This window comes from Phascolarctos cinereus, unplaced genomic scaffold (assembly GCF_003287225.1).
Source record: "Phascolarctos cinereus isolate Bilbo 61053 unplaced genomic scaffold, phaCin_HiC Scaffold_5;HRSCAF=322, whole genome shotgun sequence".
Taxonomy (NCBI): domain Eukaryota; kingdom Metazoa; phylum Chordata; class Mammalia; order Diprotodontia; family Phascolarctidae; genus Phascolarctos; species Phascolarctos cinereus.
In genome coordinates this window covers 223,536,281-223,552,104 of record NW_027555958.1, presented here as the reverse complement: position 1 = coordinate 223,552,104, position 15,824 = coordinate 223,536,281, and the positions used below count along the sequence as shown (strand labels likewise).

The following is a 15,824-nucleotide window of genomic DNA, read 5'->3' as shown; positions in this document are numbered from 1 at the left end:
TTCTCTCCACAATTCAGACAGGGCTTCCCTCGGGTTAGTGAGGATTTTACTAAATATATAGCTACTCTAAAGGGCATCTAGGTGGCGTAATGGTTAGAGTGACCTTGCTCTGGAGTCAAAAGCACTTGAGTTCAAATATGACCTCAGACTCTTACTAGCTGTGTGACCCTGGGCAAGTCACTTAATCCCGATTGACTCAAAAAAAGAGATAAATATGTAGATAATCTGAATTATATGCATAGATACCTTGAATCGTCAGCTGTTAGTGCTGGCTGGGTTCTTGGAGGTCACTTAATCTCTCTAATCTCATCACAGATGAGGAAATAAGCCCAGAGAAAAGAGGATTATTGGTGGAGGGATGGAAGTGACCTCAAAGTCCATTTTGTTCAATGCAATGAGGAAACTGAGGCCTGAGATCATAAATTACACACCCAAAATTATACAAATCAATAAACATTTATTAAGTACCTACAATGTACCCAACACCATGATAGGCACTAAGACGTAGGTGAAATAGCCCCTGGCTTCAAGAAGTTTATGTAGTATATGGGAGACAATATTGGAACCCAGGCTCTTTGACTACCAAACCAGTGTTCTTGCCATACTACTATAGCACCTGAAGAGAGCCATCTCTTCCTAATAACACAAAGGAATGCTGGATGTTGGATATTTTGTGACCCTTTGATTCATGGCTTTGGCCCAGCATGATCCTCTTGTGCTATAAGAATGAAAATTATGTTCCACCTTAGATACTCTACATTCATTACTTACAGAGGGCTTTATTTTGTTAGGTTTGTTTTGTTCCTCCCCTTTGTGATTCTTTGAGGTTTGAACATGCAATCGTGTTTTCTCCTCTAATGAATCCCCTTTCTCCCTTTCTTCTTTCTTCTGTATCAAATGCTGTTTATGTGAATATGGCTACTTTGGGTTGGCTCTGTTAAAAATTACCTGGCACTATGCCTTGCTTTCACCTCAACTATCCCCCATTACCTGGTCTATGCTCAGAGCAGCACTGGTCATTGCCTGAGGACCCTGGTTGGACTGCAATGGATGGCCAAAGCTTCCAAGTAAAAGGGTGGGGAGCACTGTCCTAAATATTTAAAATCTAGCTCCTGTGCTTTAAACCATTACCTGACTAATGTGAGAATATTGTGCTCAATTCTTGACCTAAACTGAAAAACCCAAATGCATAGAAAGGTCTGACCTGATTTGCATCCTTTCTTCAGCTATTCAGCTATAGCTTTTACTTGTTTTCAAAATTCGGGTGTGAAGAAAATTGCAACTAGAAATTAGCTGCAGGAGAGATTTTTAAATTTTTTTTTAAAGTAAAATCAACATTGTCTACTTGTACCGTTTCCAGGATGAATAAACACATGAAAAGATAGAGTTGGAGTCAGAGGGCTGGGGTTCAAATCTTTGATCTTCTGTTTACTCTCTGGTATATTGTTAAACAAGTCACTTAATTTCTTTGGGCTTCAGTTTCCTCATTTGTAAAATGAGGGGTTGCACTAGATGGACTCTAAAGTCCTTTCTAGCTCTAGATCTGTGATCTTACCTGGTATGACATTTGGCAAGTCACTTCTGCTCCCTATGCTTCAGTTTCCTTATCTGTAAAATGAAGAATTAGACTAGATGATCACTGAGATTCCTTTGATTTCTAAATCTTTGATCCTTTGATCCAGGATACTTTTGGTCCCCAATCTGCATTTCCCAGATGATAACAGTATCTAAATTTTGCATCCTTAGCATTATTCCTTTGGGTTAAGGCAATAAGCCTTCAGTTAACATCCACATACATTAATTGATAAGTAATATTTTTGCTTGACATTCAAGAATAGATTATATCCAAGACGCCATTCAGTTTTAAATCTATGACCCTCTGACTCAGCATCTTATAACTACTTTTTTTTTCCCCTTTGAAAGAGGATGGAGAAGGAGGTCTAAGGAAATTAATTAACTTTCACTGACATGCCTTATAGAGACAACTTGCCCAAGGACACTTAACTAGTAAGTGGCAGAGCTGAGACTCAAACCTGTGTCTTTTCTGACCCCAAGTTCAACAGCATCTATGTGTCTCTCTTTCTTTCTTTCTATCCATCCATCCTTCTTTTTCCTTCCTTCCTTCCTTCCTTCCTTCCTTCCTTCCTTCCTTCCTTCCTTCCTTCCTTCCTTCCTTCCTTCCTTCCTTCCTTCCTTCCTTCCTTCCTTCCTTCCTTCCTTCCTTCCTAATGTATATATAGTATATATAATGTATATGACATATACATATTTATATGTATATGCGTATATGTATATTTCTATAGAACATAATATATGCATACACATCTATATACACACATGCATTTTATGTATACACATATACACAAGTTCACATCTATGTATGCATATGCTTCTATGCATATATTCAAAACTTTTAATCACCATTTCTCATCCCTCTTCTCTTTCTCTTAGAGCCATGTTATAGTCAATCAAATACACTTGACATCATTTGGCTTTTATATCAGTCAGGGGGAGAGAGGCGCTTTATTGCAGAATTACCTCATTTTCTCTGTCTGGGATCTAATTCTTCAATGTGTCTTTTCCGAAGGGGGAAAACAGCACAAATATTTTAAGTACTTCCTGAATTCTATTGCAAACTCCCATAAAGGCAAAAAATACATAAAATGTAGGAAATATTATTTGCTAAGTGTTAATTTATTTTCTGTCAATGACTCTGGCAGGAGTGCACAAGTACACAGCACAGAAAATGGCTTTTGAGATATTGTGAAATCAGCATATGAGTCACCAAAGGAGAATGGATGAGAGTAATGTTAAACCCCCAGACATCTGCTAAAGCAATGTTTATTTATATATTTATTATTTATTTAGGAATTTCAAAAAGGCATTCACTGCAGAGCCTCTAGGCAGCCATTCCATATGAAAACAAAAAATCATCACAGAGCAGAGTAGAACTTCAACCCAACAGGTCTCTGGAGAAAGATGGCAAGCAAAGCCCAGCAGGAAATTTGCATGTAATTATTAGGCTTGTTCTAATTTTTGGTAAAACACAGGTGAGCATTGCAGGCACTGGAATGTGAGGCAGCCCCTACTGGGCCTACGTTGCTTACTCTGAGACCTGGGCCATGTTCCTTAAGCTCCCAGCCCTTTAACTTTAAGGCAATTTGGGAATGTAGAATTTGCACTGGTTTTAGAAAGCCTAAATCTGATTCTCAGAGGTATTACCCCACTACTTGCATGACCTTGGGCAAGTTACTTTCACATACTGATCTGTAAAATAAAGTGGCTGGTGTGGCATCTAGGTGCCACTGTGGACTGAGTGTTAGGCTCGGATTGGTGAAGACTTCAGTTTAAATTCTCCTTTAGATACCATGACTTGTGTGAACCTAAGCAAGGATCTGAACCTTTCTGGGCCTCAGTTTCCTTATCTATAAAATCAAGGGTTGGGCTGGATGGCCTCTAAGTTCTTATCCAGGTCTAATTCTGTGATATTGTTATAGGATCAAAGAGTTGGAAGGGATCTCAAAGGCCATGGAGTCCCTCATTTTAGCTCTAAATCTTATGATCCAGTGAACAATTAACATGCATCCCTGAAGAAGATTCATACTGAAATTTCAATGAGGGCAAAGTTTTCCCTAATGGCAAATCTGGGTCACTGAAAGTTTCTTCAAGGTGAACAAATCCCCCAAGTAGGTTGTAAGTGGATGTGGGCTGAGTAATCAGGACAGACTCAGGAAGATGTGTGCTCTCTGGCATGGTTCCTTTCCTCCTGAACTGAGCACATCTCAGTTTATTTTAGACTTTGGGTGCATTTGTATCCCTGGATGAATGTGATATAGAAAGGGCAGCAACTTATGGCAAATAGGATAAAGAGATTTAACAATGACTTGGCCAACCTCTACCAAGTGGTAGCATGGAGGTGACACTGAATTCTCAAAGGCTACATTAGTAGGATGAATGTTCTAATGTATTCCACCAAACTAGAAAGGTGTGGAGGTGGGACCATGTGTTTTTCATCTGAGGAGTAGCCTAGCTAACTGTGGAAAGGCCTTTCGTCATTTCCATTAATAAGTAACCTCTTTAGGGGCAGGGACCAGGTGTTTTCCTTTCTTTGTAGCCCCACTGCTTAGAAGAATGCCTGGTACTTAGTATTTAATAAATGTTTGTTGACCAATTGACTGTTCTAGGTGTCAGGGCAATCAATATTCTACCTTCAAGAATTCTTTAAGATTATCTATAAGCTGTAGAAGGGTTGCATGCAATCTCTGCCCCCTATCCTCAATGACACAATCATGGATCCTTAAAGAAATATGACAATAGGGTAAAGGAGAGAGATCATTGACTCAAATCAATGGACTTTGGTTCAAAGCCTCTTAGGGCAGGTAGATGATACAATGGATAGAGTGCTAGTCCTGGAGTGAGGAAGATGAGTTCAAATTGGGCCTCAGACACTAGTTGTGTGGCCCTAGGCAAGTCTGTTAACCCTGTTTGCCTCAGTTTCCTCATCTGTAAAATGAGCTGAAGAATGGAATGGCAAACCACTCTAGTATTTTTGCCAAGAAAATCCCAACTGCTGTCACAAAGAGTTGGACATGATTGAAACAACTGAACAACAACTGTCTTGCAAACCACCTGTATTAGAGACAAGTCATTTAACTTCCCTGGGCCTCAGTTACCTCTTCAGTAAAATGAGCATATTGGAGTAGATGGCCTTTGAAGTCCCTTCCAGCTATAAATCTATGATCCTATGACCTGGGTTGCAATCTGGGGTCTGGTATTCACCACATGTGCCACCTTGGCAAATCTTTTCACGTCGTTAGGTTTTAATTTCTTCATCTAGAAAGTAAGATGGGTTGGACTTTATGGTCTAGGATATTCTTTCCAACTATAAGTTTGTGCTCTTATGAAATATTATTGGCTAAAGCACTACATGGGTACATGCAAAATAAAGTCTAGCTATGTGGAGGGAGAGGAAGAAGATGTTAGGTGGATTTTCCAGGTTGTATGTGGTCATTGTTTTTTTTTTTTTTGCTGTTGTCATTGTTATTGTTGTTTTAGGCAATGGGGTTAAGTGACTTGCCCAGGGTCACACAGCTAGTAAGTGTTATGTGTCTGAGGTCAGATTTGAACTCAGGCCCTCCTAACTCCAGGGCCACCTAGCTGCCCCATGGTCATTGTTTTTCATCTGTTTCTTTTAATAATTTTATAGTTTTACATATTCTGGGCCTTTGTGTTTTGTATAGTATTGTACATCTGCCAATTGATTCTCTCATTTGTTATCTTCTCTCACCAGGTGGCAATGTTGATCTGTGCAGGGTTCCTGATTGCCTGGATCCCCTATGCCGTGGTGTCAGTGTGGTCAGCTTTTGGACAGCCTGATTCCATCCCGGTTCAGTTTTCAGTGGTGCCAACTTTGCTTGCGAAGTCAGCAGCTATGTACAACCCAATTATTTACCAGGTCATTGACTGCAAATTTGCCTGTTGCCAATCTGGTAGGCAGAAAGCAGCCAAGGAGGAATCTCTGAGGGATTACAGGTAACTTCTATAAAGCACTGACAAAGTTTACATTATATCCTTTTAAGTCAAAGATGATTTTTTTGCTCAGAAACCAATAGATAGGATCAGGCCACTCAGCACCGGTGTTGTCTTTCGGTGAAATGACATAGCCAAGTTGCAAACTAAAAAGGACAGCATCTGCTATAGGTAGAGTGGACAGAATTCTGAACTTGGGACCAGAAGGCCTGGTTTTGAGTCCTGGCTCTGCCACTTAGAAGCGAAGAGAACGTGGCCATCCTTTCTGAGCCTTGGTTTCTTTATCTGTAAAATGGGGAAATATCTGCCTTAGAAAACTGGCGGTGACTGTGAGGCTCAAATGACATGATGTTAGCTCTCATTTATTGTAGTCCTTTAAGGCATTCACAATGCTTTATGTCATTATTTTGTTTGAGGTGCGCAATAACCTGGGAGGCAGATGCAATTATTACTCTCTTCGAACACATCAATATAAAGAGGTTCCTAGAGGTCAAATGACTTACCTAGAGTCATATAACTGTCTGAAGCAGGATTTGAACCTAGGTCTTTCAGAATTTAAATCCAGCATTCTATCCATTACACTCTTCTGCCATCAAGTAAGCAAGTCATTGCTAAATAACGACTACAGGCTAGGCAATGTTCTGGGTGTTCTAATGTTTACAAAATGTTCTACTGATGTGAGCGTATTGCTTACTACTTACCAAACAGCATTAAGTCAAGCACATCAGGCAATGTTTACTTAAGGAGATGAGGTTGATTTTTATTGGGGGAGGGGAGAAAGGAGGAGTAACATTCAATTTTTTGATCACAGATCACCAGAGTCATATGAGTCTTTTTTTTCCCTTCTCTTTTTTTTTTTTGGTTTGTTTTTTAGGCAGTTGGGGTTAAGTGACTTGCCCAGGGTCACACAGCTAGTAAGTGTCAAGTGTTTGGTCTGAGGCCGGATTTGAAGTCAGGTACTCCTGACTTCAGCGCCGGTGTTCTATCCACTGCACCACCTAGCTGCCCCACCATTTCCTTTTCTAGTGTGTCTATTTTACAGATGAGGAACTGAGGCAAATAGGCCTTAAATCTTTCCATGTCTTTTCATGTTCAGGTCTTGCCAAGGGTCTGAGGCCAGTTTTGAACTCAGATCTTCTTGACTCTAGGCCTGGTGCTCTATTCACTGCACTTACCTCTCTGGGCTAGAGAGCAGAGCAGTTCTGTTATCTTCTACTTAACTGCATTGGTTTCTGAGTCAAGAGGCTGAGATAGGCTTTAAGTCAGGAATCAGGAATACCATCAGCAATTGATAAGAAGGCTCTGGTTCTGTTTTATTTAGCTCCATCAAGGGGACTCTCATGTCATCACCTGGTGGGTCTCAGAAGACCTTAGAATTGTTAGTCTCTGGAGGGAGGGCAGGACTGGGTTGTATTCCAGAACCTTCCAGGATTGGCCTTTGGCAAAAGAGCAGTAGGGGACTGCTCCCCTTCATTCTCCCAAACACTCTGCATACTTGTTGGCTAGTATACTCTCCAGATGGCTACTGAAAACTGCCTTACATCATCTTTTCTTTAAGCGGCATCGAATGATGGGAATAGTCAGAAAACCTGGATTTTAATCCCTTCCTATCTCTAACTATAGAACCTTCTTTGAGACCTAATTTTTTTTCAGCTAGAAAGTGGAATCCAGATTTTACATATACATTTATGGTATATCCGTAGGTGGCCCTTCACTATTCAATAATCCTTCCTCTAGACTCTTATCAATTGCCTACAGTATTCCTGATGGTGACTTTTTTTCCCTTCTGTAGGTAAGAATCCTAGATATAGAATCAGAACATCTAGGTTTAAATCATGTCTCTATCACTTCCAATCGGTATGAACTTGACCAACCCACTTAACTTCTCTGGGCCCCAATTTCCTCATCTGTAAAATTAAGGGATTGAATTATATACGGTTTAAGTTCTGTTCCAGCTCTGAATTTATGATCCTATGATCTACAAGCCCCCTAAAGAATGGCCTCCATCTGATGACTTAGGCTCCTACTTCAATGAGATCAGCATTCTCCTTCTTGCTAGGAACAGAAGTATTTCTACTCCTCACTAAGGCTAATTCTTCTGCCTATCAATGACTTAATCAATCAATAGGCATTGTGTGCCAGGCACTGGAGGTATTAAAAATGGCCTCTGACCTCTAGCAGCTTACATTATACTGGGGAGATAACATATACTTACATAAATATATGCAAAATACATACAAAATTAATAATAACAGCATTTATATACCACTTGGAGGTTTGCAAAGTGCTTTATATGTTACTCACTAAAACAACCTCAGAACAACTTTATTTTTCCTATGAGGTAGGTGCTATTTATTATTATTCCCATTTTACAGATGAGGAAGCTGAAGCACAGAGAGGTAAATGATGTATCTAAGGTCCTACATCTAGTAAGTGTGTGAGACCTGAACTCAGGTCTTCCTAAGTCCAAAGCCTGAACTCTAGCCATTTTACCACCTAGTGTCCAGTTATGGTAATTTGGGTAAAGGAGGTACCATACCTCTATATTTCTGGGATCTTGTTTTCCTTGCCTCAATAATTATTCTCTATCTCTTATGCATTTCCAGTCTCTCCTTCCATTTGGTTCCTTCCCAACTATTTACAGACTTATTTTGGTCTCTCCCAGCCTTTAAACAAAGTTTAAATGTTTTTTTCCCTTTCTAGTTTCTGCTCTGCCCCTCTACTTCTCTTCCCTGTTAAGTTTCTCGAAACAGGTATCATTACCACCTCCACCACCTTAACACCCACTCTTTCCTGAGTCCCTCTTCATCTGGCTTCTGCTGAAAGTCCCCTCTCAAAGGACACTGATGATCTCGTAATTGTTAAATCCAATGACTTTCTGCCTCTTCATCCCCTCTGACTTTCCTGTTGCCTTTGACACTATTGATTCTGTATCTTTTATTGAATACCCTCTCCTACATCATCAGTAGACACCACACTTAACTTGGGTGACTTGAAGTGCTGGTCCTGGAGTCTGGAAGATCTGAGTTCAAATCTGGATTCAGACAGTCACTAGCTGTGTGACCCTGGCAAGTCTCTTAACCCTTTTGTGCCTTAGTTTTCTCATATGTAAAATGGGAAGAACAACAGCCCCTTTTTTCTCAGGATTGTCTTTTTTTTTTTTGAGGCAATTGGGGGTTAAGTGACTTGCCCAGGGTCACAAAGCTAAGAAGTGTCAAGTATCTGAGGCTAGATTTGAACTCAGATCCTCCTGACTCCAGGGTCAGCGCTCTATCCACTGCACCACCTAGCTGCCCCCTTTTTTCCCCTCAGGATTGTTGTGAGGAGCAAATGAGAAAACATTGCAAACCTTAAAGTGCCATAAAAATGCTAGCTATTATTATTATTATTATTATATTATCTTGTCTCCTTCACTGATGCCTCATCCTCTTTCTCTCTGGTTCTCTTTGCTGAACTTTTTGCTTCACAGGGTCATTGTTAGGTTCAAATAAAATAGAAACTGGAAAATTCTATACTAGAGGAGCAATAGTATTTTGTGAAAGTAAAGTAAGGATAAGAGATAGCATACCTTGGGACAGGGAAACTTTTGGCCTCAAGGCTCAAAGGGCCGAACTTGAGGACCTAGAGGGCCACATGTGGCCTGAGGCTGCAGATTCCCTGCCATGCCTTAGTGGATAGAGAACTGGCCTGGGAGCTGGAGACAAGAAAACATGAGTTCAAATCCTGGAGACTTGGGACATACGACTTTGCTGCAGCGTCCCAGGAGACTCTTAAGTTGCAGAGTAGGGACGATCTGCCTTAGTGGAGGGAGCTTCTGTCCAGGGGCTTCTTGTGCTGATGGATTCCCAGGTCTGCTTTTTCTTTTTTAACTGCTATATAAAGGGTAGTATTATTATTTTAAAGTTAAATAAAGGCTTAATTAAAGGGAAACTTAAGCTGCTATCATTCATTTTTCTTCTCATTACAAGTAAATGTAGCTTTTAATGGAGCATGTACATATCTAGTCAAAATGACCCTTTTACTGTTCTTCATACCTGGTATCCCTTTTTACTTCACTTTTAGTTCCTTTTTACTGGCTGTCTCCCATGACTAGAGGCAAGTACCTTCCCTCAGTTGCTAGTGTTTTTGTCTCCAAATTATCTTATATTTATTTTATAAATATATGTATGTATTCATGTTAGACTATAAGCTTTTCGAGGATAGAGACTGCTGTACTTTTGTCTTGGTATCCTCAGGGCCCACCATAGTGCTTGACATACAGTAGGTGATTAATGAATGCTTGTTACTCTATGCTGTTTGTCCTTTGTTCCCTTGAAGAGGATCCTGGCATTAGGAAGGCGATGCCATGACTTGCAAATGAATTGGATTTAAGTGAGGAAGGGCTGTGCAAGGTCACCAGCCTCACTTTCTTCTCTGGAGCCATCTGGGTCCAGTGGGGAGCTACAGATCAGGAAGACTGGAGATGGCCCCCTGTTGCTCTATAGATTGACTGGCAAAGAAGGACATTTCAGAAGGGGAGAACATGAGCCAAAGACTGAAGAGTAATTTGATGTCTTTTTTGGCCATAGTTTTTCATGTTCTTTAGCTTTGATTAAAATCAGGGAGCATTTTGGTGAATACTTTGAACTGCAATAAAAATTTAACATGTAAATTAGGTTAGTAAGAATCTCCATGGGACAAGGTAAAGTCCCTGTCTAATTTCATCTTTATATTTGCTTCATCACTGATTATGTAGTAGGTGCTCAATAAGAATTGAATGTTGCTGAGTGAATTGTGAGAATAACAGTGGACTGATATAATTATACTAAACTTTTGGAGTGAGATTCTCCTGAAGGGCAGGAAAAGAACTGGGATCACTGACCTCTATCCAGATTTGAGAAATAAAAAAAAAAAGGAAGGAGCTAGGAGGTCTATTTATTAACTTCATGCTATTACAACAGACATCATTCTCAGTTTCAGAGGCTGCCTAAAGAAGATGCAGCACAGCTATCTATTCCACTGGGAAAGCAGAATGTTGTCAATGACCACTTCAAGATGTGATAGAGGCCCCTTTGGCTTGGTATCCAGGGAGAAAGACACATTTTGCATTTGTATTACCACGTGTCTGTGACAAATGCTTATATGCTTGGCTTTAAAGTGGGGCTACTTGGTGGCACAGTAGAGAGTGCTGGGCCTGAAGTCAGGAAGACTCATCTTTATGAGTTCAAATCTGGCCCCAGACATTTATTAGCTGTGTGACCTTGGGCAAGTCACATAACTGTTTGCCTCAGTTTCCTCATCTGTAAAATGAACTGGAGAAGGAAATGGCAATTCACACCAGTATCTTTTCCAATAAAACCCCAAATGGGATCACAAAGAATGAGACATGACTGAAAATAAGTGAACAGCAACCTGATTCCAATGTTCATATTTTTGGCCAATTTTGGAGGGGAAAAAATGTTCCATAAACATTAGAGAAGTAAAATGAAAGGTCAGGACAGTCAGTAAATAAGTATTTATTAAGTGTTTACTATATCAAGAACACTGTTAAGTGCTATGATACAAAAAAAAAAAAGAAAGAGGAAAAACCAGTTCTCTCTCTCAAAGCTTAAGTTCTAATGGGAATGACAATAAGTGGAGTTGGGGCAGGAAAGTCCTTCATTAGAAGGTGGGGTTTGAGCTGAGTCTTTTTTGTGTGTGTGTGAGGCAATCGAGGCAAATTGACTTGCCCAGGGCCACACAGTTAGTAAGTGTTAAGTGTGTGAGGCTGGATTTGAACTCAGATCCTCCTGACTCCAAGGCCAGAGCTCTATCTACTGTGCCACCTAGCTGCCCTTTGAGCTGAGTGTTGATGGAATTCAGGGAAACTCAGAAGTGGACATGAAGAGGGAGAGCATTCTAGGCCAGGAGGATAGCCAGTGGTAAGCCAGAGAGATGGAAGATGGAATGTTATATTTAGAATCAGAAAGTAGGGCAGCACTTCTCAAACTGTGGGTCATGTCACAACCCACAGTTTAAGAAGTGCTGAAGGGGTCATGAGTAGAAAAAGTTAAGAAGCCCTGGACTAGAGTAGCTAGATTGTAGAATGGCTGGAAGAGAGTAAAGTAAGAAGATTGGAAAGGTAGGAAGGGACTAGGAGAGGATATATATACCAGGCCATTGTGAATGCAGAAATGCCAAGATCTGGCAATGGATTGGATATGTGGGGTGAATGAAAAGGATGAGGATGACACAAGAATCAGGGTAATGAAGAGGGCGGTATTACCACTGATGGTGGTAGCAGAATTTAGAAGAGGGGAGGGTTTGGGGCAAAAGAGTTCTGTTATTGGACATGTTGAGTTTGAAATGCTTACAGGACATCCCCTTCAGTGTCTCCAAAAGGCAGTTGGTGATGTAGGGCTGTAATTTGGGACAGAGACTAGGGCTGGACATAAAGATCTGGGGATCATATACATAGAGATGATAATTGAACCATACGAGCTGATGAAATCACTGACTAAGATAATGTAGAGAAAGAAAAGGACCCATGATGAATGGTCACGAAATGGATGAAGAGTGAACCATTAAATCACCAGAAAGATAGGAGAAGAACCAGGAGAGCAGAATCATGAAAACCTAGGAAGGAGAGAGGGTCCAGTAGGGGGAAATAATGCACAAGATCACACATTATAGCATCAATAGAATAACTATAACTTTGGGCATTTTGATCTATAGTTCTTAGCCTTTCTAAAAAGCAGAAGTAGATTATTGACATAATACAGGCTGATGAGTAGGAAGAATCACTGTAATTTATTTCACATTTTAAGAATACATAGCCTAGTCTGGATGGCCAATTGGTGGGTATATTGCACTGGGGATTTTTATTCAGGTAAGGGTTGGATTAAATGGCCTCTAAGCTCCCTTCTAATCCAAGGAATTCTATGATATCCGCGCTGCAGCAGTAGTAACAAGTACATGTCTTTCACGAGGCTTGTTCAAAGACTTCCTTATATTTGTAGGCTTTATTTCAGTCATTTTACTGTAATACAAGCTCTTTGAAAGCAGAGACTGGTTTGCTTTTTGTCTCCAAAATGTTCAAGATACACAGTGCCTATCATGTAGTGGGTGCTGAATAAATGTCTGTTGATTAATTGATTGTTTCTATTACTGCATGGTTATCTGTTTGAAGTGTTGTGAAAGAAGATTTCTTGTTAATCAAGGCTGTTTCATGAGATACCATTTCATTTTTTTTCCCCCATCTCAGGAGGCATACCGTGTCCACCATCAGGAAATCATCCTCGGTGTCTGAAACCCATCAAGAGGTATGAAGATGGATATACATACAGCATGCAAAAGTGCTCCTATGAACATTTGTTTACTTCTTTGATCCATCATCACAAATATTTTCAGTTGTGAACATATGTTTCTTCATCTTTAAGTATTTCTATTTTTATCTTGTGTTCTGCATAAGGTTTCTGTAGATTCAATCTGTCCTTTAAATCAGAGGGTGCTAGGATGCTTCAATGGAGTATGGAGACAAGAATCATGGGATTCTGTGTTGGGTTATATTAGGACAGCCATTCACTGTTGAGGTCTTTATTGGTATATTTCCTTTCCCTCAGACTTTAAGATCAACAGGTGGTAGGATTTAAAACTCAAAGGGACTTTAAGGCTATTTATCCCAGTGGTCATTGCTGACATCAGCTTTTCCAGGGGAAAAGTCAATGTGCCTGAACCTTTTTTAGTCAGCCTCAGAAACTGAGAAAGACATCTTTGAAATAGCATGGAGTGACCTAGGCTTCCCAGTTCCTTCCTTTTTGCATTTCCCAAACTTAAGTAGATATCAGTGATACCAGGTTTTTCCCCCTCCTGACTCTCAGGAGAATCTCAATTAAGAAGCTTAGTTTAAATTGCATTGGTTTTTAGAAAACATTAATTACATAGTTCTATGCCACAAAGAATCTAGGCTAGGCACATATTTTCAATTTTTGGTATCTTATATATTTATATGGTGGGAGGCAGGGAGGTAGTTATGGGATGAAATACTTAGACACCACTCTTTGCATTCTCTAGACACTTAACATCCACTCAGCAAATATTTTATTCATGCCAATGGGGAAGGCCAAACTCAAGAGGCAACCGTTCTCCAAAGCATTCAGTAGTTCTCAAGGGACATTAGTTCTGTCTTAACTTTGCAATTGGGGACTTCACTTTCATCCCAGAATCTGATGACAAGGACAATTCTTGCCAAAGATAATTTCATACCAGTGAATTTTTCTCATCAAATTCTACCTACTATCATTGTTGGTACCATTGCTCTCCCTGTCTTTCTTACTGACTGTCTCTGTCTTTCTGTCTGTCTCAGTCCCTTTCAGTTTCCTCTTCTTGTTTTCAAATGAAAACTGCAGGTAATCAGAAGCTGTATGTTAGGCAAGATAAACACAATAAACATGGAATTATCAGGATTGATTAGCCCTGTAAGCATCCTAATTGTATTCCAATGGGTTACTTACTTTGTGAGACAAGCAGTAGGGATTGAAAAGAAAAAGATGTATTGGAATAGGTAGAAAAAAAAAGAAAAAGAAAATAATTTTTTTAAAAAGTGGACAGAATGGAAATACTAGGAAGAAAAAAGAGTAGAAAAGGAGTAGGAAAGGATACATGGGAGATGGAAAGATCAAGAGTCAGGAGATGGAGGTTTGAATCCTGGCTGGTTACTTGTGACTGGGGCAAATTATTTCCCCCTCTGTGATTCATTTTCCTTCTTTGCAAAATGAAAGGTTTAGATTAGATGATGCTCATGAGTCCTTTCCTGCTCTGAATCCTAAGATTTCAGTATAAATCTGGCTAAAAGATTATAGTTTAGCACCAAAATTCACAGAAACTGGTGAAAGTAGATTATGTGGACCCCCACTTTTTTTTTTTGGTTAAACTCACTTAACTCTTTAATTGGAATATGGTATTGGGACAAAAATCTTAAAAGCACTTAAATGCTTAAAGCACTGAGGGAAGCTTGAATGTAACTTTTCTTTCTATTTAACAATGTTATTCTTCCACTCAGTGAACTCACCTGGGAGCATTTACCTGTAATCTGTGCTGCTGGAGAGGCAAGCAAGGCTTGTGGATCAATTGAGTTCAGGAATTGTGAGCTGCAGTAGAGCTAAAGCCAATCAGGTGTCTTTACTAAGTCTAGTGCCAAGATGGTGAGCCCCCGGGGGGCACAGGAAAGCTACTAGGCAAGGGTAAACTAGCCCAGGTCATACTAACAGAGCAGGTTAAACAGAGCAGATCAGTGTTGGGATAGGGCCATGAGTCTGGCAAAAGGGAGAGCATTGTTTTCTGATCAACAATATTTGAAGTAAAGAATTCTGTTGAATAAAATGAAAGGTGGCACAGAAAGGAATCCTTGATAAATGAGTCCTTTGCAGTGTTCTAATATGGTAAAATTGACAAGGTATCAGGGTAGGTGGTTTAGGGATCACTGATCAGGGAGAGGGACTGGTGCCAGAGGAGCTCAATATGTGCCAGTTTCAAGGGAACCATGGGATTGTACCAACTGGGGCAGGTTGAATAAAGAGGTAGGAAAAGTGGTCAGGCAGCAGGTACAGGGGTCAGGATTCTTATCCTTCCAAGAGAAAGCAATAAGGCTACTATGGAAAGATGGTAGGGTATGACTAGTAACTGAATTGACAAGAGGGTAAGCTCTTTGAGGGAAGGGACCATATCTGATTTCATCTTAATATCCTTAATGTCTGGGACATAGAAGATGTTTGTACATGTTTGTAGAATAAAACAGGATTGAATTTATTCAAGTAGGGCCAGATGGGTAGATCAGAAGACCAGAAGGATGGCAAAGCCTGCAAGAACCAAAGCCAAAGTGGGGGGGAGGGTCAAAAACCAAAGCAGGTAGTCAAGAGCCAGGGGTTCTAGAGGAGCTCAAAGAAGGAAACAAACAAGCCTGGAAACAGGCCAGCATCAAGGACATGATCAGTTCATTGCCCCGGCATCCAGGCTTCTATTTGGGTCTTGTTTGGAGCCAATTCCAGCTTCTCTGGGCCCTGCAGGTGGGAACAAGAAATTAGAAGCACTTGACTAAAGTTGAAAGTGTGTGGACAGATGATAAGCAGCAGCTATTGGCAGGTAAACCTTGATATAAGGCTTGTAACATGTAACGATAACAACAACAACAAAAATTGCTTTTTTTCCCCTCTAAAAATACGAAAAGGCAAGTGTGTGTTTTATTTTATTTCATTTTTTTGGTTGTCAGAGGAAGATGCCAGCAGTGTTTAAGGCCCCTATTTCTGAAAGTCAGCAGCATAAGACTGAGCCAATCACAC

The 15,824-nt window shown here is 40.2% G+C and overlaps 1 protein-coding gene across 1 annotated transcript in view; it reads left to right on the top strand.

Annotated features, from left to right (window-relative positions):
• Positions 1 to 13,123, top strand: part of OPN5 (opsin 5) — a 66,187-nt gene extending 53,064 nt beyond the window's left edge. The window contains exons 6-7 of the mRNA XM_020993950.2: positions 5,291 to 5,532; positions 12,752 to 13,123. Of these exons, the coding sequence (XP_020849609.2) occupies positions 5,291 to 5,532; positions 12,752 to 12,815 (306 nt within the window). The 3' untranslated portion in view covers positions 12,816 to 13,123. The remainder of the gene's footprint in view (positions 1 to 5,290; positions 5,533 to 12,751) is intronic.
• The last annotated feature ends 2,701 nt before the right edge of the window (positions 13,124 to 15,824 follow it).